This window comes from Chelonoidis abingdonii, chromosome 9 (genome assembly GCF_003597395.2).
Source record: "Chelonoidis abingdonii isolate Lonesome George chromosome 9, CheloAbing_2.0, whole genome shotgun sequence".
Classification (NCBI taxonomy): Eukaryota; Metazoa; Chordata; order Testudines; family Testudinidae; genus Chelonoidis; species Chelonoidis abingdonii.
In genome coordinates this window covers 58,923,200-58,941,190 of record NC_133777.1, presented here as the reverse complement: position 1 = coordinate 58,941,190, position 17,991 = coordinate 58,923,200, and the positions used below count along the sequence as shown (strand labels likewise).

Genomic DNA, 17,991 nt, shown 5'->3' with positions numbered 1-17,991 from the left:
CATCTGCCATGCCATTGTTAATTGGCATGAGATGACGGTTATCAGTCGTTCTGTACCATCTTCTGCTGTCATGGGTGCTCCTGGCTGGCCTCGCTGAGGTCAGCCGGGGGTCATGGACAAAAATGGGAATGACTCCCCAGGTCATTCCCTTCTTTATGTTTTGTCTAAAAATAGAGTCAGTCCTGCCTAGAATATGGGGCAAGTGTACTAGGGAACCAGAAGCACAGCCACTCCGGGTCAGAGCCCAAGGGATCCCGCAGAAATGATGAGCTGCATACCATTCTAGGGGTGCCCCTGCAACAACCCACCTGTTGCTTCCCTCCTCCTCAACGCTCCGGGCTACCGTGGCGTGTCCCCCCATTTGTGAGATGAAATAATAAAGAATCTGGAATAAGAAACACTGACTTTTTAGTGAGATAAAATGAGGGGAGGAAGCCTCCAGCTGCTAGGATAGTCCAGGCCGGACATTAAAGAGTAGCAGGGGAGAGAGCCCAGCCTCCGCTGCTATGATGAAGACGGTTACCAGCTATTCTGTACCATCCGTCAGGAATGACCGGAGTCATTCCATTTTTACCCAGGCGCCCCAGTCGACCTCACCAAAGCCAGCCAGGAGCACTCACGGGCTGATTGACAACGATGATAGCAGTCTATTGTACCGTCTGCACCGGAAAGGGATGTTGGTGTTCAGCACTGCACACCCCATTACCAGCAGCATGCAGTAGACACGGGTGACACTGAAAAAAGGCGAGAAACGTGTTTTTTCCCCCCTTTTCTTTGGGGGGGAGGAGGGTGTAAATTGACGACATATACCCTGAAACACCCGGGAAAATGTTTTTGACCCTTCAGGCATGGGAGCTCAGCCAAGAATGCAAATACTTTCGACACTGCGGGACTGTGGGTTAGCTGGAGTCCTCATATTCCCTCCCTCCCTCCATGAGCGTCCATTTGATTCTTTGGCTTTCCGTTACACTTTCACACAGCACTGTGCTGTGGCCTCTGTCTATCATAGACTGGAGATTTTTTCAATGCTTTGTCATTTCATCTTCTGTAACAGAGCTCTGAATAGAACAGATTTGTCTCCCCATACAGCGATCAGATCCAGTATCTCCGTACGGTCCATGCTGGGCTCTTTTTGGATTTGGGACTGCATCGCACCCGTGCTGATCAGAGCTTCATGCTGGGCAAACAGGAAATGAAATCCAAAAGTTTGCGGGGCTTTCCTGTCTACCTGGCCAGTGGCTTCCGAGTTCAGTGGCTTTCCAGAGCGCTCACAATGGTGCACTGTGGGATACCGCCCGGAGGCTATACCGTCGATTTGAGGTCACACTAACCCTAATCCGACATGCAATAGCGATTTCACGCTACTCCTCTCATCGGGGAAGAGTACAGAAATCGGTTTTAAAGAGCCCTTTATATCGCTATTAAGGCTCGTTGTGTGGACGGGTGCAGGGTTAAATCGGTTTAACGCTGCTAAATTCGGTTTAAACGCATAGTGTAGACCAGGCCTAAGTAACTAGGAGCTCAGGAGACCTGGAGCTCTTGGCTCAGGGTATAATGCACCCACTGATCCTCAAAAGTAATCCAAGGAAATGGTGAACACCACCCAGAGGAACACAGCTGAGACACATGAAGATTCTTTTGTCTTTTTGAGAAGTTCCAAAACATTCATTGTTTGCAGCAGGCCTTTAAAATATAGAAATGGAAAAGACTGAAGGGCGACAGGAGCAGCCTTTTCTGTGTTCCCTGAAATCCCATTTGGGTTTTGCTTAGATATAAACAGCTGAGAATTTCTATTTCCTTTCCCACGTTTGCATTCCCCCAGAAGGTTCATACTGAATAAGGCAAATTGCTGCAGGAATAGAAAGGATAGTTCTTGTGGGCAAGACATGAGGTTAGGATCCAGGTAATCTGGGCTTTATCCCTCCTCAGCCACCAGCTTCCTATGTGATGCTGGTCAAGTCACTCAGATTAAAATTTTTAAGATGTGGCTACTAACTGTTCCTCATTTTCTGGGTGCTTAGCTGTGACACCTACAACTCCAGTTGAAATAATTGACAGCTCTGGATGCTCAGAAACTCTGAAATATCAAGCCCTGGATACTTCAAGTTAAGCACGCAGTCACTGAGGCAACCAAAATGAAGGTATCTGAAAAGTGATGTTTTCTGTAACTCTGTTCTACCATGCCAAATAAAGATAATACTTTCCCACATCAGAGATGTATATGGCTATAATCAATATCACATGAGTCTAGATTCAGGCCTGATCTAGAACTAAACCTATATTGACCTAGATACATCACTCAGGGGGCGTGAAAAATTCACATTCCTGACAGACATAAAAATAAGCTGACCTAAGGCCCAGCAATGACACCATTAGGTTGACAGAAGAATTCTTCCCTCAACCTAACTTCCATCTCTCAAGGGGATAGATTTACTACAGTTGTAGCCTACAGAGCTATCTTTAGCATTTTATTCCACTTGGCAATAATGCAAGGAACCTACAGGCCCATATGCTGTAAGACATAAGGTTAAGCAGTTAATATAAGGTATAAATTAGCATAAGGCTTTGAGGCCCGTGAACTATGGCACAGGTAAATGGCCATGTTACTCTGAGTTTTGGGGAACTGGGAATAGCGTGCTTAAGGGAAGGGGCTGTCTAAAATGCTACCAGGTAACCACAGGAATGTTGAGCTGATTCTAGGCTTGTTATGTTTGGATAGATTGTCAGCAGATGCTTAACCACGTATTTGCCCTGGCAATTAACTGATGTATATGGTAATAAGCAAAAATCATTAACACATTTATCTATAGGATAAAAGTTGGATATGAACAAGGGAGACTGCGCATTTGAATGACTATTCATGACAGCACCTGGGCCCTACAAGAGGCCAGACCACCACATAAAGGGGGTCATTGTCATTTGTCAATCTGAACCCTGGGACTCGTTTGGCATGCAAGGGACAGAGCAGGTTGTCTTTTACCATCTGATCCCCAAGCAAGGGTATGACTATATGAGTACATATGTGAGGAATGGTACAATACATCACTGTAACTCTGTATTTTTGCTATCTTTTTTTTGCAGTTTGTGTCTTTACTAATTGTGGTCACAAAAGGTGTTAAAGCTTTGCTTTCCCCTCAGTCTGAGTGTCTACGGTACGTACTCTGGGGTTCCCAACCAGATACTGAACTCAATAACCTTGATTCTGTCATGCCAGATCCTAGGACTAGAACCTACAGTACCCTAATTAGTATTAACTGGAAATCAATGATATTTAATAACTACTAAAGAATCAGGCGACATAACAGAAAAATCCCTTTGGTCGCATAGCTGTAGAACTGTGCTCCTGTAGCACTTGTAGCATTTAGACAGTCTCAGAGCAAATTTGACCATAAAAATCAGGAAGAGCAGAAGTTAAGTTAAATGTAAGAGTTCTCTTTATGGAAGGGAGGGGGGGGAAGAGCAGCTACCTGCAGGGCCAGGGTTTTTCAAATCTTTGCAACGCACTGCTAGTTTTCACCAACATACCCCATTTATCTACAATGTGACACTATGGAATTACCTAATTTTCTCTGACAACATGGAGTTATAACGGAAAACTGAAGTTATCTAAGTATAGAAAATGCATTTTTAGTTGCTTATGAAATTTAATATTTTGTCCCAAATTGGACTATTTTCTACAATGAAGACTACTCACAGGCAAAGTTCAGTGTACAGCTTTATGTTATTCACAACGTCCAAAAATGCATTATAAAACCAGGAATAACTATTTCACTCCACTCTTAATATATTTCAGAAACCAAAATAGATTTAAGCTTAGCCAAAAATAAAATCTTTGGTTTGAGGTTAAACAAGAAAAATTTGAGAAAGTCTAAGTAAAAATGACAGTTACAACTCAGTGTGATTTACTCTGAACACTTACAGTTAATTCACTTGCATTATGAAAGGTATCTTTAAAATATTTTAACATTCAAGTCATGTAGCATTTATATGCACTTGTATAGTACTTCAACCAATGAATCTGTATTTTGTTAAAATAAATGGAAAGTATTCTTAAGGTGAATAGTTTTAAATAAAAATTACTCACCTTCCATGTGCATGAAAATTTAGGTGCAGAAATTGGTCTTCATGCAACACCGCTCTTTTGGCACGCTGGTGTTTTTGGTGTAATGAATCCACATCATACGACAATCCTTCATAATGTTTAATGTATTTATTTAAAGGATTTCCATACTGGCCTGTAAAAAACAACAACACAGTAATCTGAGTCTCAGCATTTCAACAGTGTTAGTGAATAGAACAACTTGACATTCTTCCTTTGCATTCCTAAAAGAAACATACTTGCATTTTCTTCATTCTGCATTGCTAGCATTACAGTTTCTACTCAAAATTGAAGGCTTACTTCTGCAAGCCAAACATGGCAATTAAAAGAAAGTCTTAATGTGCAATGATACGAATATTCTTCCATGCTAGCAACAAATAAACAAAAAAGATTGAAGAAACATCCCTGAGGATTCAGCTTGAATTCAAGCCTCCTGGCCTAGACATTTCCCTGCAGAAGATTTTTGACTCATGTTGAATGCACAAGAAATTTGGAAGAGAAACCTGGGGAAGGGAACACAAGGAGAGCTGGCCAGGGGCACTGGTGTTTGAGAGCTTTGCCTGGATCTACATATAGTGCAGACAGGGCCCAGAACAATGGCTTCAAAGTTATGCTAGATATTGGGTACTTCTGCCTTACTACAAGACTCACTGCAAGACTAGATATCAGCTGGATTTGATAACCTTGTGAACTGACTTCTCTACCGCTGTGTAGACATCTGCCAGAAGACAAATTAAGGGTACGTGCCAAATTAGGCTGCTAAAGCAACCTAGCAGACAAAGCATGAGAAGAAACAAAAGGAAAACCAAAGGAAGGGACAGAGGATGTTAAAAGAGAAGGGCATTAGGAACAGGAAAATAGGAACACGGATGTCAAAGCTGATGGTGAGCAGCCTGTGGAGTAACGGACAGGAGGGGCTTGGAGGAAACAGCATGTCAGTCACATTACCCAAGTATAAAACTTCAGAAAGAAAAGTAATGAACGTACAGGGAATTGAGGGTTGCTGCTATCCACTCAAAATGGATGAGCAACTCCAGGGCTGGCTTTGTCTTGAGAATTTCTTCCTCCCACAAACCCTCCCGGATGGAAGGGTGTAGGGGCTTGTGCCCCGAATTGTGAATACTGTGTATTCAATGCTCTAGGCCACTACTTGTTTACTGTCTATTACATATGTTTCATGTTTTTAAATAAAAAGTGAAGACTTCTGCTTCTTCTATTTTGGAAAGTGAATATTCAAAAGTGATAGCACAAAATAAGCTTCACAAGTGATCATGTGAGACAAGATATTCTTCTAAGTAGTCCTGACAGTCATTAAGTGTGTTCTAAGCAATTATTCTTCCTACACAAGTATAGTCATTATGTATAGTTTCCTTCAGTATCTGAAACATCACAATCCGCATACAATATTCTTCATGCATAGAATTTGCTTCTGAGTTAATAATAAGGCAAACTGAAACAAGGCTTTGTGGAAACAACTTAAGAGAAAGGGATTCAATAGTTCAGACTGGGGACAAAAAGACAAGTAAAAGCTTAACTGTGGAAGGTAAAAGGGAGGAAGAACAGAAAAGAGGAGATGAGTAGATGGAGATCAGATATAATATTTTTGTATCTTGCAAAGCATTTTTAATTGGCTATAAGGCACTTAAAGGGACTGAGCATAGGTTCTATATGACTTTGCTCCCTAAAGTAAAGGTTTGGGTCCAGAAATCTAAACCCTTAAGAACTCAAGATGCTCATAAGAGGAATGGCAATAAAAAGGTGGGTGCCCTCAAAATTCCAGCAAATGAACGTAAACGTCAGGTATTAACAACTTTGAAGATCAGGCCAAAAAGTTATTATATAGAATTCAAGAGAGAGTTTTGATGCCCTGGTTGGAACCAGAGCTGGAACCAGAGTGTTTTGTTTTTTTTTGTTTTGTTTTTTAAAATCTATCAGTCTTAATTATTTCATTGTTGCATTCTTTGTTAGAATGGGACACTAAGCAGCCACAGCATGTCAAGGAAAATTAAAAACTAGCTATCCTAATTAAAATAGGCCTTAAAAATATTACACACATTTTGCATGCAGAACACACGAGTATTTGCCATTAGTACTTCATATGTAAATTTATATAGTTGGAGACAAGGAGGCCTTCCAGTGTTGTAATTAAACCCAAGCAGAAGAACAAAATGACCAATTTATAATCCTCTCTCTTGCAAATTCATAGAAATAGCTTCATTTGAAGCATACACTGGACTAGGCAGTCATGTGCATTAAGACAGCATTTTACATTTGAACATAGTTCATAACATTGTTCAAATGTAAACAACTCTGTAGCAATGCAGAAATACTAATGTGCAGTTTATTGTGGAAAAGTCAAACGTTTTTTAAAATAAGCCAATAGTTCTAAAACAAAAAAAATGTCTTCAGTATAACTTTTGCCAACCAGACTTCTAGAAGAAATGTTCAAATAGTACCAATATTTATTATTCAAGCTTTGCCCAGTGGCTTGCCAAGTCTTCCCCACATCATCCCTTTGATAAGGTATATCCCATGACTTCAAAGACGGATTGGAGAAATACTCTAGTTCTTAAGGTGGCACTGCAATTGTATCCTTGGTGTGAAATTGAAGTAATGACGAAAAGGCCGATAAAATGGAGTAAAAGTACCATCTTTACTTAAACCAGCTATCATCCAGTTGCCATATACTTCACTCAGGATTAAGTGGAAGTAAAAGGAATTTCTGAACATTTATTTTTGAAGTTAATACACATAGTTGTTGATATCCAAGTTAATGTACTGGAAGTAAGATATGCAGTCTTTTATTTCCAGTTTTCAACTCCAGACCTGATGACTATTTAGTTTCCTATATGAAATGGACTGGTGATCTGAACATTTCCTTTTGCAAAAGTGTCCATATGAAAAAAAACTCCAAGGACAAAATTACTATCTTGTTCTACTTCTGTTACTGTGGCATCTGCTTTTTTTCTCCCTTATGATTTTTTTTAATGTTCTTGCCACAATTAAAACTGGTTGCTCATCTATTTGAGAATAAATGTTTTCTATTCTCAAGGTTCTCCTCCTGGGAAACTCATTCTTCTGTTTCCTATCCTTGATCTTCCAGAACTTGGCCTGGACCATCCCCTTTTCTCTAGAAATAAGTGTCAGAGGGGATCTGGAGGATTTCACTATAGTAAAAATAAATATATCCAAGGAAAATCAGATCCTTGAGCATTCTCCAAATAATTAATTTAAGGTGGGAGAAAATGTGGTTTTCCCAATGAGTAAGCAGTTTAATCCCAAACCAAGCCAATCTCCTGGATGCCAGGACTCTGTTGCTCTGCCCATCTCCCTGGCCAGCACAGTTCCACAAGGATTTCCCCAAAACACCACTATCCCCCTTAAAGGTCATTTTCTAAGCAGAGATGGCTACTGAAGAATTAATGCAGCCCAACACTTTGCCTCTGTAACTTGTGGCATTTGCTGCCATAAAATGGCTATATGTTGTGTTTAAATAAAATTTTATTTTTAAATTTCATTCATTTAATTTTCATTCATCTCCTTATTCCTGTGCTATGAGAAGATAAATAAGTGCTAGAGAAAGTCAATCGGGCAGCATTCTTATCTCTTATGTCACCTCATTCATTTCCTCATCACATTAATTTCACAATCTTTAAAAATATCCTGGAATTTTCCATAGCTCTAGTAACTGTCCCCCATTTCTGAATCTTTTATACTTCTGGTATATTTTTTCTGGATATTAAATATCCAGAAATCATAGAATCATAGACTTTAAGGTCAGATGGGACTATTGTGATCATCTAGTCTAAGGGTACGTCTACACTACACGATTATTTCGAAGTAGTTTAAACCGATATTACGAAACCGATGTTATAAAATCGGTTTTGCGCGTCCACAATGCGATCACAAAATAGATTGCTTGCGTCCATGGTCCAAGGCTACCATCGATTTAAGGAGCGGTGCACTGTGGGTAGCTGTTCCTCAGCTATCCCATAGTTCCCACTTCCGTGTTGAGAGCACAGTGCCTGATGGGGCAGAAAACATTGCCCCGGGTGGTGCTGGGTACAGCCTCACCCCTCCCTTTGTGAAGGCAGCAGACAACCTAGGATACGCCATGAACCCTTGCAAATCATGGTTTAAAGACTTCAAGATGCAAAAATCTTACCAGCAGATGACCGTGCCCCAACGCTGCAAGCGAAGGAAAACCCCAGGGCTTGTGCCAATCTGCCCTGGAGGAAAATTCCTTCCCAACCCAAATATGGCGATCAACTATCTGACATGTGAGCAAGAACCACCCAGCCAGACACCAAGAGAATAATTCTCTGTAGTAACTCAGATCCACCCACTAACATCCGCATCACAACCATTGGGCATATTTTGCACTAGTAGTCAAAGAACGATTAATTGCCAAAATTAGGCTATCCCATTATATCCTCCCCTCCATAAAAACTTATCAGTCTTAATCTTATCCAGGATGTTAGAATCATTAAAGGGGATAGAGAATAAGAACTGAGAATATATTATTGCCCTAATATAAATCCATGGTACCACCCACATCTTGAATACTGTGTACAGATGTGGGTCTCCTCATCTCAAAAAGGTTCAGAAAAGGGCCAACTAAAGATGATTAGGGGGTTGAAGAGGGTCCCATATGAGGAAACGATTAAAGAGACTAAGGCCCCTTCAGCTTGGAAAAAGAGAGAGTAAGGGGGAATATGAATGAGTTATAATAAAACATGAGTGATGTGGAGAAAGTGATAAGGAAAAAGTTATTTACTTTCCCATAATACAAGAAACTAGGGTCACCAATGAAATTATAGGTAGCAGGTTATAAAACAAATGAGAGATCTTGACATGCTCCAAGATTAATTAAGGTGGGAAATGTGGTTTTCCCATGAGTATAGCAGCTTCTAATTCCCAAACCAGACTGTAAGCCAATCTCACTGGCATTGCCAGGACTCTGGTTGCTGAGATGGCCATGCGCCATACTGTGGCTCCCTGGCCAGCATCTAGTCTGCCTACACAGGATTCCATATCACTACTATTCCCTTAAGTCTTTTCTAAGCCAAGATGGCTACTGAAGAAATGCATTTGCCGCAACTTTGCTCTGTAACTTGTGGCTTGCTGCATAGAAATGCTAGAGGTGTTGTGTTAAAAATAATGATTTATTTTTATCATCATTTAATTTTGGCATCTCAAGTCTCTCTATCCTGTGCTATGAGGAAGGAAGTAGATTCTAGTAGAAAGTCAATCGGCAGCAGTACTATCTTTATGTACCTATGTGCATTTCTCATGAATTATTTCACAATCTCTAAAAATAGATGCGCCTGGACATTTTCCAGTACTCTAAAAGAACTGTTCCCGCTCATTTCCTGAATCTTTTATACTTCTGGTATATTTTTCTGGATATATATCCCAGAAATCATAGAATCATGAAGATTAAGGTCAGATGGACAATTGGTGATCCATTGTATGGTCGTCTACCTGACACGATTATTCGAAGTGTTTAAACGATATTACGAAAACCGAATGTTAAAAATCGGTTTGGCGTCCAATGCGAATTCACAAATAAGATTCGCTTGCGCCATCGGTCCAAGGCTATACCATCGATTTAACAACGGAGCGGTGCACTCCTGTGGGGTAGCGCTGTTTTCCTCACTATCCCATAGTTTTCCATATCCGTGTGAGAGCACAGTGCCTGATGGGGCAGAAACATTGCCCGGGTGGTGCTGGTACAGCTCACCCCACCCTTTGTGAAGGCAGCAGACAACCCTTTGGCGCGTTTTTGGGAGTGTATCTGAGCAAACGCCATAGCCAGCAATCATGGACCTGAGAATCACAAACGGTAATCCCTGACCGTAGTGCACACCCTTCGCTACTCTGTGCTGACTAAACTGAAACATGACTCAAAGGCAGGAGGCAGAGGAGAGACAGCTATTGCCTGAGCCGGCGAGGACAGGCGATCGACGAATGAGGAAATTCTCCATAACCGCGGCCCCAGCGTTTTCGGAGCTACTGCCTAATTAACGGGCCACTAACCTACCCATTGAACGCCGAATTTGGCAGCGGGAAACAACACAGACTGTGGGACCCGCATTGTTTTTGACGTGTGGGGACGATTCCAGTCGGCTGCGAATATCTTTCGCATGACGCGTAAGAAGCACTTTCTTAGAACTTTGTGCACATGCTTTCCCTGCGCGCGGAAAACGCTGTAATACAAACATGAGAGGCAGCCCCACAGTGGAGAAGCGATTGGCAATAGCCCTCTGGAAGTGCAACGCCAGACAGCTACCGGCCGCATCGGATCAATTTGGATGTAGGCAAACTCTACTGTGGGGGCTGAGTGATGCAGTAGCCAAGCAACGTTAAGCTGCTGACTTACGTTAAAGGTTGTGACCTTTTTCTGGGAAAACGTGCAGGTCATAGTTGATGGCTTTGCTATATATGGTTTTCCCGAACTGTGGTGGGGTCATAGATGGATACCGCCCATACCCTATCTTGCCCCAGACACTCAATGGGCACCCAGTACGTGAACCGCAAGGGACTTTTCAAGTGGTCGTCAGAGCACTCGGTGGACCCACAGGACGTTTCACTCCACATCCAGTGGCGATGGCCAAGCGAAGGTTCATGAACGCTGCGCGTCTTCAGAGCAACTAGTCCTGTTTAAAACGGCTACAGCAAGGAATTAACTTTCCCAAGACCAGAAAAATTAACCGTTGGATGTCAAATGCCTATAGTTATCCTGGGGGACCCAGCCTACCCTTGACGCCATGGCTCATGAAGCCATCTGACACTGGCAGCCTGGCTGGTCAGGAAGCTGTTTCAACTATACAGGCCTGAGCAAAGTGCCGATGTGGTAGAATGTGCATTTGGCCGTTTTAAAGGTCCGGCTGGCGATCATTACCTTACATCGCTCAGACCTCAGCCAAACCAATGTCCCCTGCTATTGCTCTTGCTGTGTGCTCCAGCAATCTGTGGTGAAGACCTAAAGGGGGAGACAATTTATGGCTGGGTGGGACGCTGAACGCAAATCACCCTGGCCGCTTGAGATACGAGCAGCTAGAAACAGCGATTCAGAAAGAGCACACCCTGGAGCGCTGCGCACAGAGAAGCTTGAAACGATTTCAGCAATCTGGCCCAGGGTAATCGGTTGACTCTGTTGCTTCCCCTTGATGAACCTGCCGCACTTGAATGGCTTAATCAGGAAGCACCCCACCCTCAACACCTTTCCATTCAGGTTGGCGAAGGATATAAATTCTGTATCGTTTAAAAAATCCTTTATTATTCATCTAAAAGTAATTATGCATCTGTAAAAAGTCATAAAGTTTTCCTTACTTTATTCCTTGTATAGACAACCCACCTCCCTTTCGATGTATCTGTATTACAAAGGAATATACAATAAAGGCAGAGAATTAGGAAAGGTGTCCCTGGCTGCTGTGCTTTGGAAGAGGGGGAAGGGAAAGTGCCATTAAGCACATTGTAGCGTTAATACAGCTTTTTCTTGTTAACCTCTCCAGGGGTGTGGAGAATAGGCGATGCAGAAAGGCCCTCGCCCCCACGCGATTACTTACACGTCTGGGTGAGGGAGATATGGGAACGTGGGCTTGCAGGGAGGTTATACAGGGGGCTGCAGCGGCACTCTGCTACTTGTGCTGGCACTTTCTGAAGATGCACCATGCGTTGGAGGATTTCAGTTTTGAGAACGCAGTCGATCCAGGTTGCATCTCTCAACGCTGGTCTTTCCTGCCTTGCCCTTCTTCAGATCGTCACTGGCAATCTTTTCCCTGTACTTTGCTACCACATATCTTCCAATCATTCTGTTATCCCCTCTCATTGTTGCGTGGTTTTTACTCCAATAATTTCTGTGAACATTTCATTCTCGCAGTCTTCTCTCCTCCGACCGTAACACAGCAACGCCCTCGGTGATGGCATAGGGACTTTCAAAGAAATGCCTGCAGCTGCATGGGGAAAGGCAAACAGGGTTGATAAGTATGTGGAAAGATACCTTTACAGAGCAATATGAATATACCTTTCACATAGAACACTATCACACCTTACAGAAAGCACATGTGATCTCTATACATAGGTCGCATTTTGTAAGCGTTAATATTCAGTGTCTGTGTGGACTGGTTTGGCAAACACACAGACCAGGTACGGCCAAACGTACGTCCACTGCGGCGATGCGTAAGTGAGGCTTAAAATTTGACTTTCTCCGCCCGTTCATTATACACCAGTGATCTATATGATCCGCCTGCTACTGTTAAGAACCTGCAAAGCCCACCCTCTTTCACATCCACCAAACAGCGCATGGCTCTTCATATAGATCGCTGCTAGTGACAACCTAATCAGTACTCCCCGCTCGCGTTGCCGTAGCAGGGAAGAATTCGCTTGCCAGAACGCCGGAAAACTCGTCGCTGAATCTCTCCTCCCATCCCCCGCTCTGGCCAAGTAGCAAAATCGCCATGCTGCCCCCTATTTACATTCCTGATGTCTAGGACAAAGGTAACAATGATGATTACTCTCTTCGCTGACAATAGCACCCAGTGAGGCAGATCTGGTTTGTTATGCAATGCCTTCCAGTGCAATGCCTTCAATGCTGCAGTACAAAATGTCTTGCAAAATGCATGGCGTGTAAAGTACCTACTATGGGGGAACGAGAAGGCTGGTCTTGGCCAGAAATTGTTCTCATATAGCATAAGGGTTTTGAGTTCCCCACGACGAGTTCATGGACATTGAATTTGAGGATTTTCACCTCCATCTCCCAGACATGTTAACGAAATTTTCAACTGTACATAGGCTCGCGACTGCAGCAAACAGCCTGGTGTCAATTGCGATCTACAAAATCCGCGTTTGTTTAATTCGTGTTTTGAATACAGAATGAAAGGGACACTTACCGCGGAGTCGCTTCCATGGCTTCAAAGTCTGGGCTTCTCGCTTGAGAGCGCAGGGACTGTAATCTTGGTCTCAAAAGATCTGCTGTTGGGGTTTACGGACTGCTGTGCTGCTACACCACGGACATCTTTCATCCTCAAATTCGTCATCCATCTTCCCTCGTCTACATCCTCAGAAACACTTGATATTTCAATCCCAGAGTCTGAATCCACGACAGGGGTGGGACCACTGGTACGCTGAAACCCCAAAATTTTGCATGTAGTTCACATAGAAGCGGCAATGTTTCCGGCTCAGAGCCTGACCTTCCGTTTGCTTCTTGGCTTTCTGGTTAACGCCCTGTCTAAGTTCCTCAGTTTCACTCGGGCACTGAAGGGAGTCTCTGTGGCCTTATCACCATAGACTCTTGAAATCTTTTCAACAATTTTTCATTTGCGTCTCTTGAACGCAGTGCTGCTGAGCACTGAGTCCTCACTCAGAACAGCGATCAGATCCGCAACCTCCGTGTGGTCCAAGCGGCGCTCTTCTTCGAATATCAGGAGACTGCATGTGACGAGTGCGAAATAGAGCTCTTGTGGTCCCTGTGTGTGCGCTGAACCCTACACGGTGGACAATCAGGAAATGGAATTCCAAAAGTTCGCTGGGATTCAGCGCTTTTTTCCCTGTTTACCCTGGCCGTGCATCACAGTTTAGTGTCCGATCTAACAATGAGTGCAACTGTGGAAGGTTCTGAAACCAAATTGGAGTGGCTCACTTGGGCAGAGTCAATCGCTCCCTCTGGTTTCTAAAAATGAGTAATGTCCTGCCTGGACTGTCAATAGCACGACTGCCTGCCTCCAATGTGCCCTCCCCCCCCTTCCCTCATCGTTCGTTGGTCACAGAACATAAGATGTCTACATGTTCTATTCTTGTAATCCTACCGACGCATGACAGAAATGCGGGGTGGCCTGCCACGGTAAGCTGCGGATGGGTTGGGAGAGAGGTGAACGCAATGGTTGCGGTTCTTGCCTGGGGAACACCCTGTAATACTAGCCAACGGAGTAGCTTGCGCTCTACTAATACATTGACTCTTCCTTCAGAGGAGTAGCCGTGTTGTCGGATCGTAAGCATGGCAGAGATCTGTGGCACCTTAAACTAACAGACATCTGTTAGTCTGTAAGGTGCCACAGGATATCTCTGCTGCTTTGACTCTTCTTGTAGTCAGGACGACCTCTATTTTAGACAGCATAAGGGAGGGATTGCTAGTGGACCAGTGAGTCACCCAATGTTTGCTTTGCGTTGCGCCACGCGCTGGATTTTACCCAGGGGACACTCATGATAGTAGCGGCAGTTCAGAGAAAGAGAGAACTGTTCATGTCATGCCAATTCTGCTGGCAGTAGACTACATTGAACGATGGTAACATCTCTGCTATCATGCAAAAGCATGAATGCTGGTGTGTAGCGCCGACTAGTGTCGCCTCTGTCCTCCACGGCATCTATACACCATAAATGCGTGACAGGAAAAACAAAAAGCCGACGGTCTCTCAGATGCTGCCGTGCTATTGTTTCTTTGCAAGGGCATCCATGTGAGAAAAATGTGCGAAAGGACTGTCTGATGATTTTTCCCAGAGCAGGAATGACTGACGACATTTTACCCAGAACCCCCCGTGAACCATTAACATTAGCATCAGGGCCGGGGGATCATGGAGATGGAAAGGGGGTGCTGAGACTCCCGCTATCCCACAGTCCCTCAGCAGTCATCGTAAAACTATTTGCATTCCTGGCTTAGGCGTCAGTGTACTGTGCTTACCAACACGGTGTCCTTTTATGGTTTCACCGGAACCAGCTATTCAGTTTCCTTCCCCTACCCAGCACGAAAATGACAGTTAAATAAAGCAATCCTTGAGTACTTACAATGTCCCTCTTGTAACTGAAGCTACTGGATAGAGGCGAATCTGCAAGCACTGAAGAGCCATTAGAGCTTTGCACAGTGGCAGTATCATAACCAATGAATTAATCGAGGTGGTGATTATTGCTAACTTGAAATCAAGCTCCTCTCCCCCTTCCTGTGGTAGAATGGTACAGTAACTACTTGTAAGACAGCAGAAAACTGTTTAACCATATCCCCTTCTTTTGTTACACTCACCAGTAAATGGGACAGAACGGATAATAACCCTGTGTAAATTTTTGAAAGGAAAATTGGGGATTAACTCACTTGAGACGAGTCAATCCTGCCCCTTATACGTTATAACAAATAGAGTCAGCTCCATAGACAAGAATAGGAATACAGTGTATAAATCAGTTGCACAGCGCAGCTGCTCCGCGTAGTATTCATGTAGAGGGAGTCGCCTGCAATGTAAACGTTTCATTACACCGTTGCTTCCACGACTCATCACTCCTGGGCTAATCACAGACAGTGCTCCCAGCCCTTATTCTAACCACTCTTGGTTGGCAGATGTTATTGAGAATGCATTGAAAAGAATCACAAGAGTACTTTACTGAGATTAATTTGAGGGGGAGGGAAGCCACCTATGGGTGCTACTGACAGTCCATGCAGTTCAGAATCCTTTCTTACGCAGAGAGGAGGGGTCTGTATGAACTCAGCCCCCAGTGATAAGATGAAGAACAGTTTACCTAGGCGTTCTGACCATACACTGGTCCAGAAAAAAGGGAGTCATCCCATTATTCAACACCTCGACCGCCGGCCCACTCAGCCCAGGAGCACTCACTGGCGCGACCGTCTACCCCTGGGAGGCAGAGGCAGCGGATACTGCTCTTCAACCGCACATGCATCGCGTTGCCCAGCAGTTCTAGTCACAGAGGTGACGTTTACAGTACTCAGAATTATTATTTCACTTTTTTTTCCGTGCTGGATGGGGGAAAAAACTGACGAGCTGTTCCCGTGACCCACCGGCAAGACACCGTGTATTAGCTGCAGACATGGGCGCGCCCAAAATGCAAATATTTCAGAGACCGTCTGTGAGACTGGTAGCTGTAGTCCTCATTACCTCACTCCCTCCCTCCATGACCATCGTTTGAGTGTCGTCTTTCCCCCGTTACTGTTTGTCACGATGCACCGTGTGTATCGGAAGTTATTTTCAAAGGCTTGGGCCATTTCCTGTTTCTTGTAACGGAACTCTGATAAAAGAGATTTGTCTCACCAAACAGCGATCAGAACTAGTATCTCCCGTAAGTTCAATCAGGAAGATACTTTTGCATTTGAACGTGCATTTCGCCACCCGTTGTGATCCGAGCTCGACACGTGAAAGCAGGAAATGTCCACTGTAAAGCTCTCGGGGATTTTGTTTAGCCGCACTTCATCCGCAATCCGAGGTCTCGATTGCGGACCAGAGCGGTGCAGTGGTGACTGTCCTGCCTTGATATATAGTCAAGTTGTATTCAGTTGAGTATGCCAGTGTATCAGAGAGCACAGGTGCTCCGTGTCAGTATTCACAGGGGTTGCCCCTGCACGAGAAGCGCAGCCCGTTGCTTTCCTCCTCCCTCAACCTTCCTGGGCTACGTGGCAGTCGCTCTCCCATCATCTGTGTCCATGAGTGTTAAGGATCCAAGAATAAGTAACAGAGACTTGCTTAGTTGAGATACAATGAGGTCGGGGGGGAGGCAGCGTTCTCCTGGGCTATGACAGTCCAGCAGGATGGACTCTATTTAGAACACCATCTAAGGGATAGAATTGACTCATTGCCACAGCGAGTCACATAACCCAAATGTGATTGCAAAAATTTTCAAGCCCCCAGTTTCAATGATTAAGCCTGGTTATAGCGGTTCTGTCCTATCTACTGCTAGCAAGTTGCCTGCTGATGTTTGAGAATTTAAGGGCGGTTCCCGCTGGATGGTGGGCAGGTCTTGCAAGCAGCACGTCTACCACCAGAGAGGAGGAGATGGAGAGGAGCGGATACTGCTCTTCATGCTGTACGGGTTCTGTTCACCAACAGCGATCAGTACACAAAGGAAGTGGACATAGAAAGTAGTCAAAGAATGATTTCATTTCCCTTTTTTTTTCACATGTGTGGTGGGGAAAGAAACTGAGGACTGTTCCTGAACCACGGCAGACACTGTGTTTGAATGCAACAGAGCAATTGTGGAGCTCAGCCAAGATGGAAATATTTCAGTAGACTGCTGTGGACTGTGGGATAGCTGGAGTCCAGTACCCCTCCCCTCCCTTCATACGTCACATTTGAGTCCTGGCTTTCCCGTTACGCTTGTCACGCAGCGCTGTGTATCCTGTATGTTTTTTAGATTCAAACGCTTGTGGCATTTCGTGCGTGTTTGTACGGAGCTGGATAACAAAGGATTGTCTCCCATACAGCGAGTCAGACCTAGTATCTCCGTACGGTCCATGCTGGAGCTCTTTTGGATTTTGAGACTGCAATCGCCAGCCGTGCTGATCAGAGTCCACGCGGACAAGCAGGAATGTAATTCAACAAAGTCGCGGGCTTGTTCCTGTTTACCTGCCCGCTGCATCCGAGTTCAGATCTGCTGTCCCAGAGCGGTCATGCACCTGGGATGCCGCCGCCGAGGCCAATAACGTCGATTTCCGTCCATCACGAACCCATGAATTCCCGAGTATCACTATCGAATATTAGAACTGCTACTCCTCTCGTTTGGCGAGGAGTTTCCCGAATCGCGTTTAAGGAGGCGGCTTAACGCTCGATATTATGACGACGTCATGTGAACGAGATACAGCGTTAATTCGTATAGTAATCGGCCATTAACCATCATTTAAAGTCGCAGTGTAGACCTGGCCATGACCTCCTGCACAAGCAGGCTCACAGAATCTAGATTCAATCCACTGCCTGTATCAAACCTGTGTCCTGATACGCAGAACGTCCTCAAATCATGGTTTAAAAGACTTCAAGATGCAGAAAATCTTCCAGCAAGTGACCCGTGCCCACGCCTGCAGAGGAAGGAAAAACCCCAGGGCTTGTGCCAATCCCCTGGAGGAAAATTCCTTCCCAACTCCAAATATGGCGATCAAGCTATCCTGACATGTGAGCCAAGAACCA

At 44.2% G+C, this 17,991-nt stretch overlaps 1 protein-coding gene across 2 annotated transcripts in view; it reads right to left on the bottom strand.

The window, feature by feature from the left end:
* Positions 1-17,991, bottom strand: part of ADAM10 (ADAM metallopeptidase domain 10) — a 133,783-nt gene that overhangs the window by 84,701 nt on the left and 31,091 nt on the right. For both annotated transcript variants that reach the window (XM_075069588.1, XM_075069589.1), the window contains exon 2: positions 4,085-4,235. In XM_075069588.1, the coding sequence (XP_074925689.1) occupies positions 4,085-4,235 (151 nt within the window). The remainder of the gene's footprint in view (positions 1-4,084; positions 4,236-17,991) is intronic.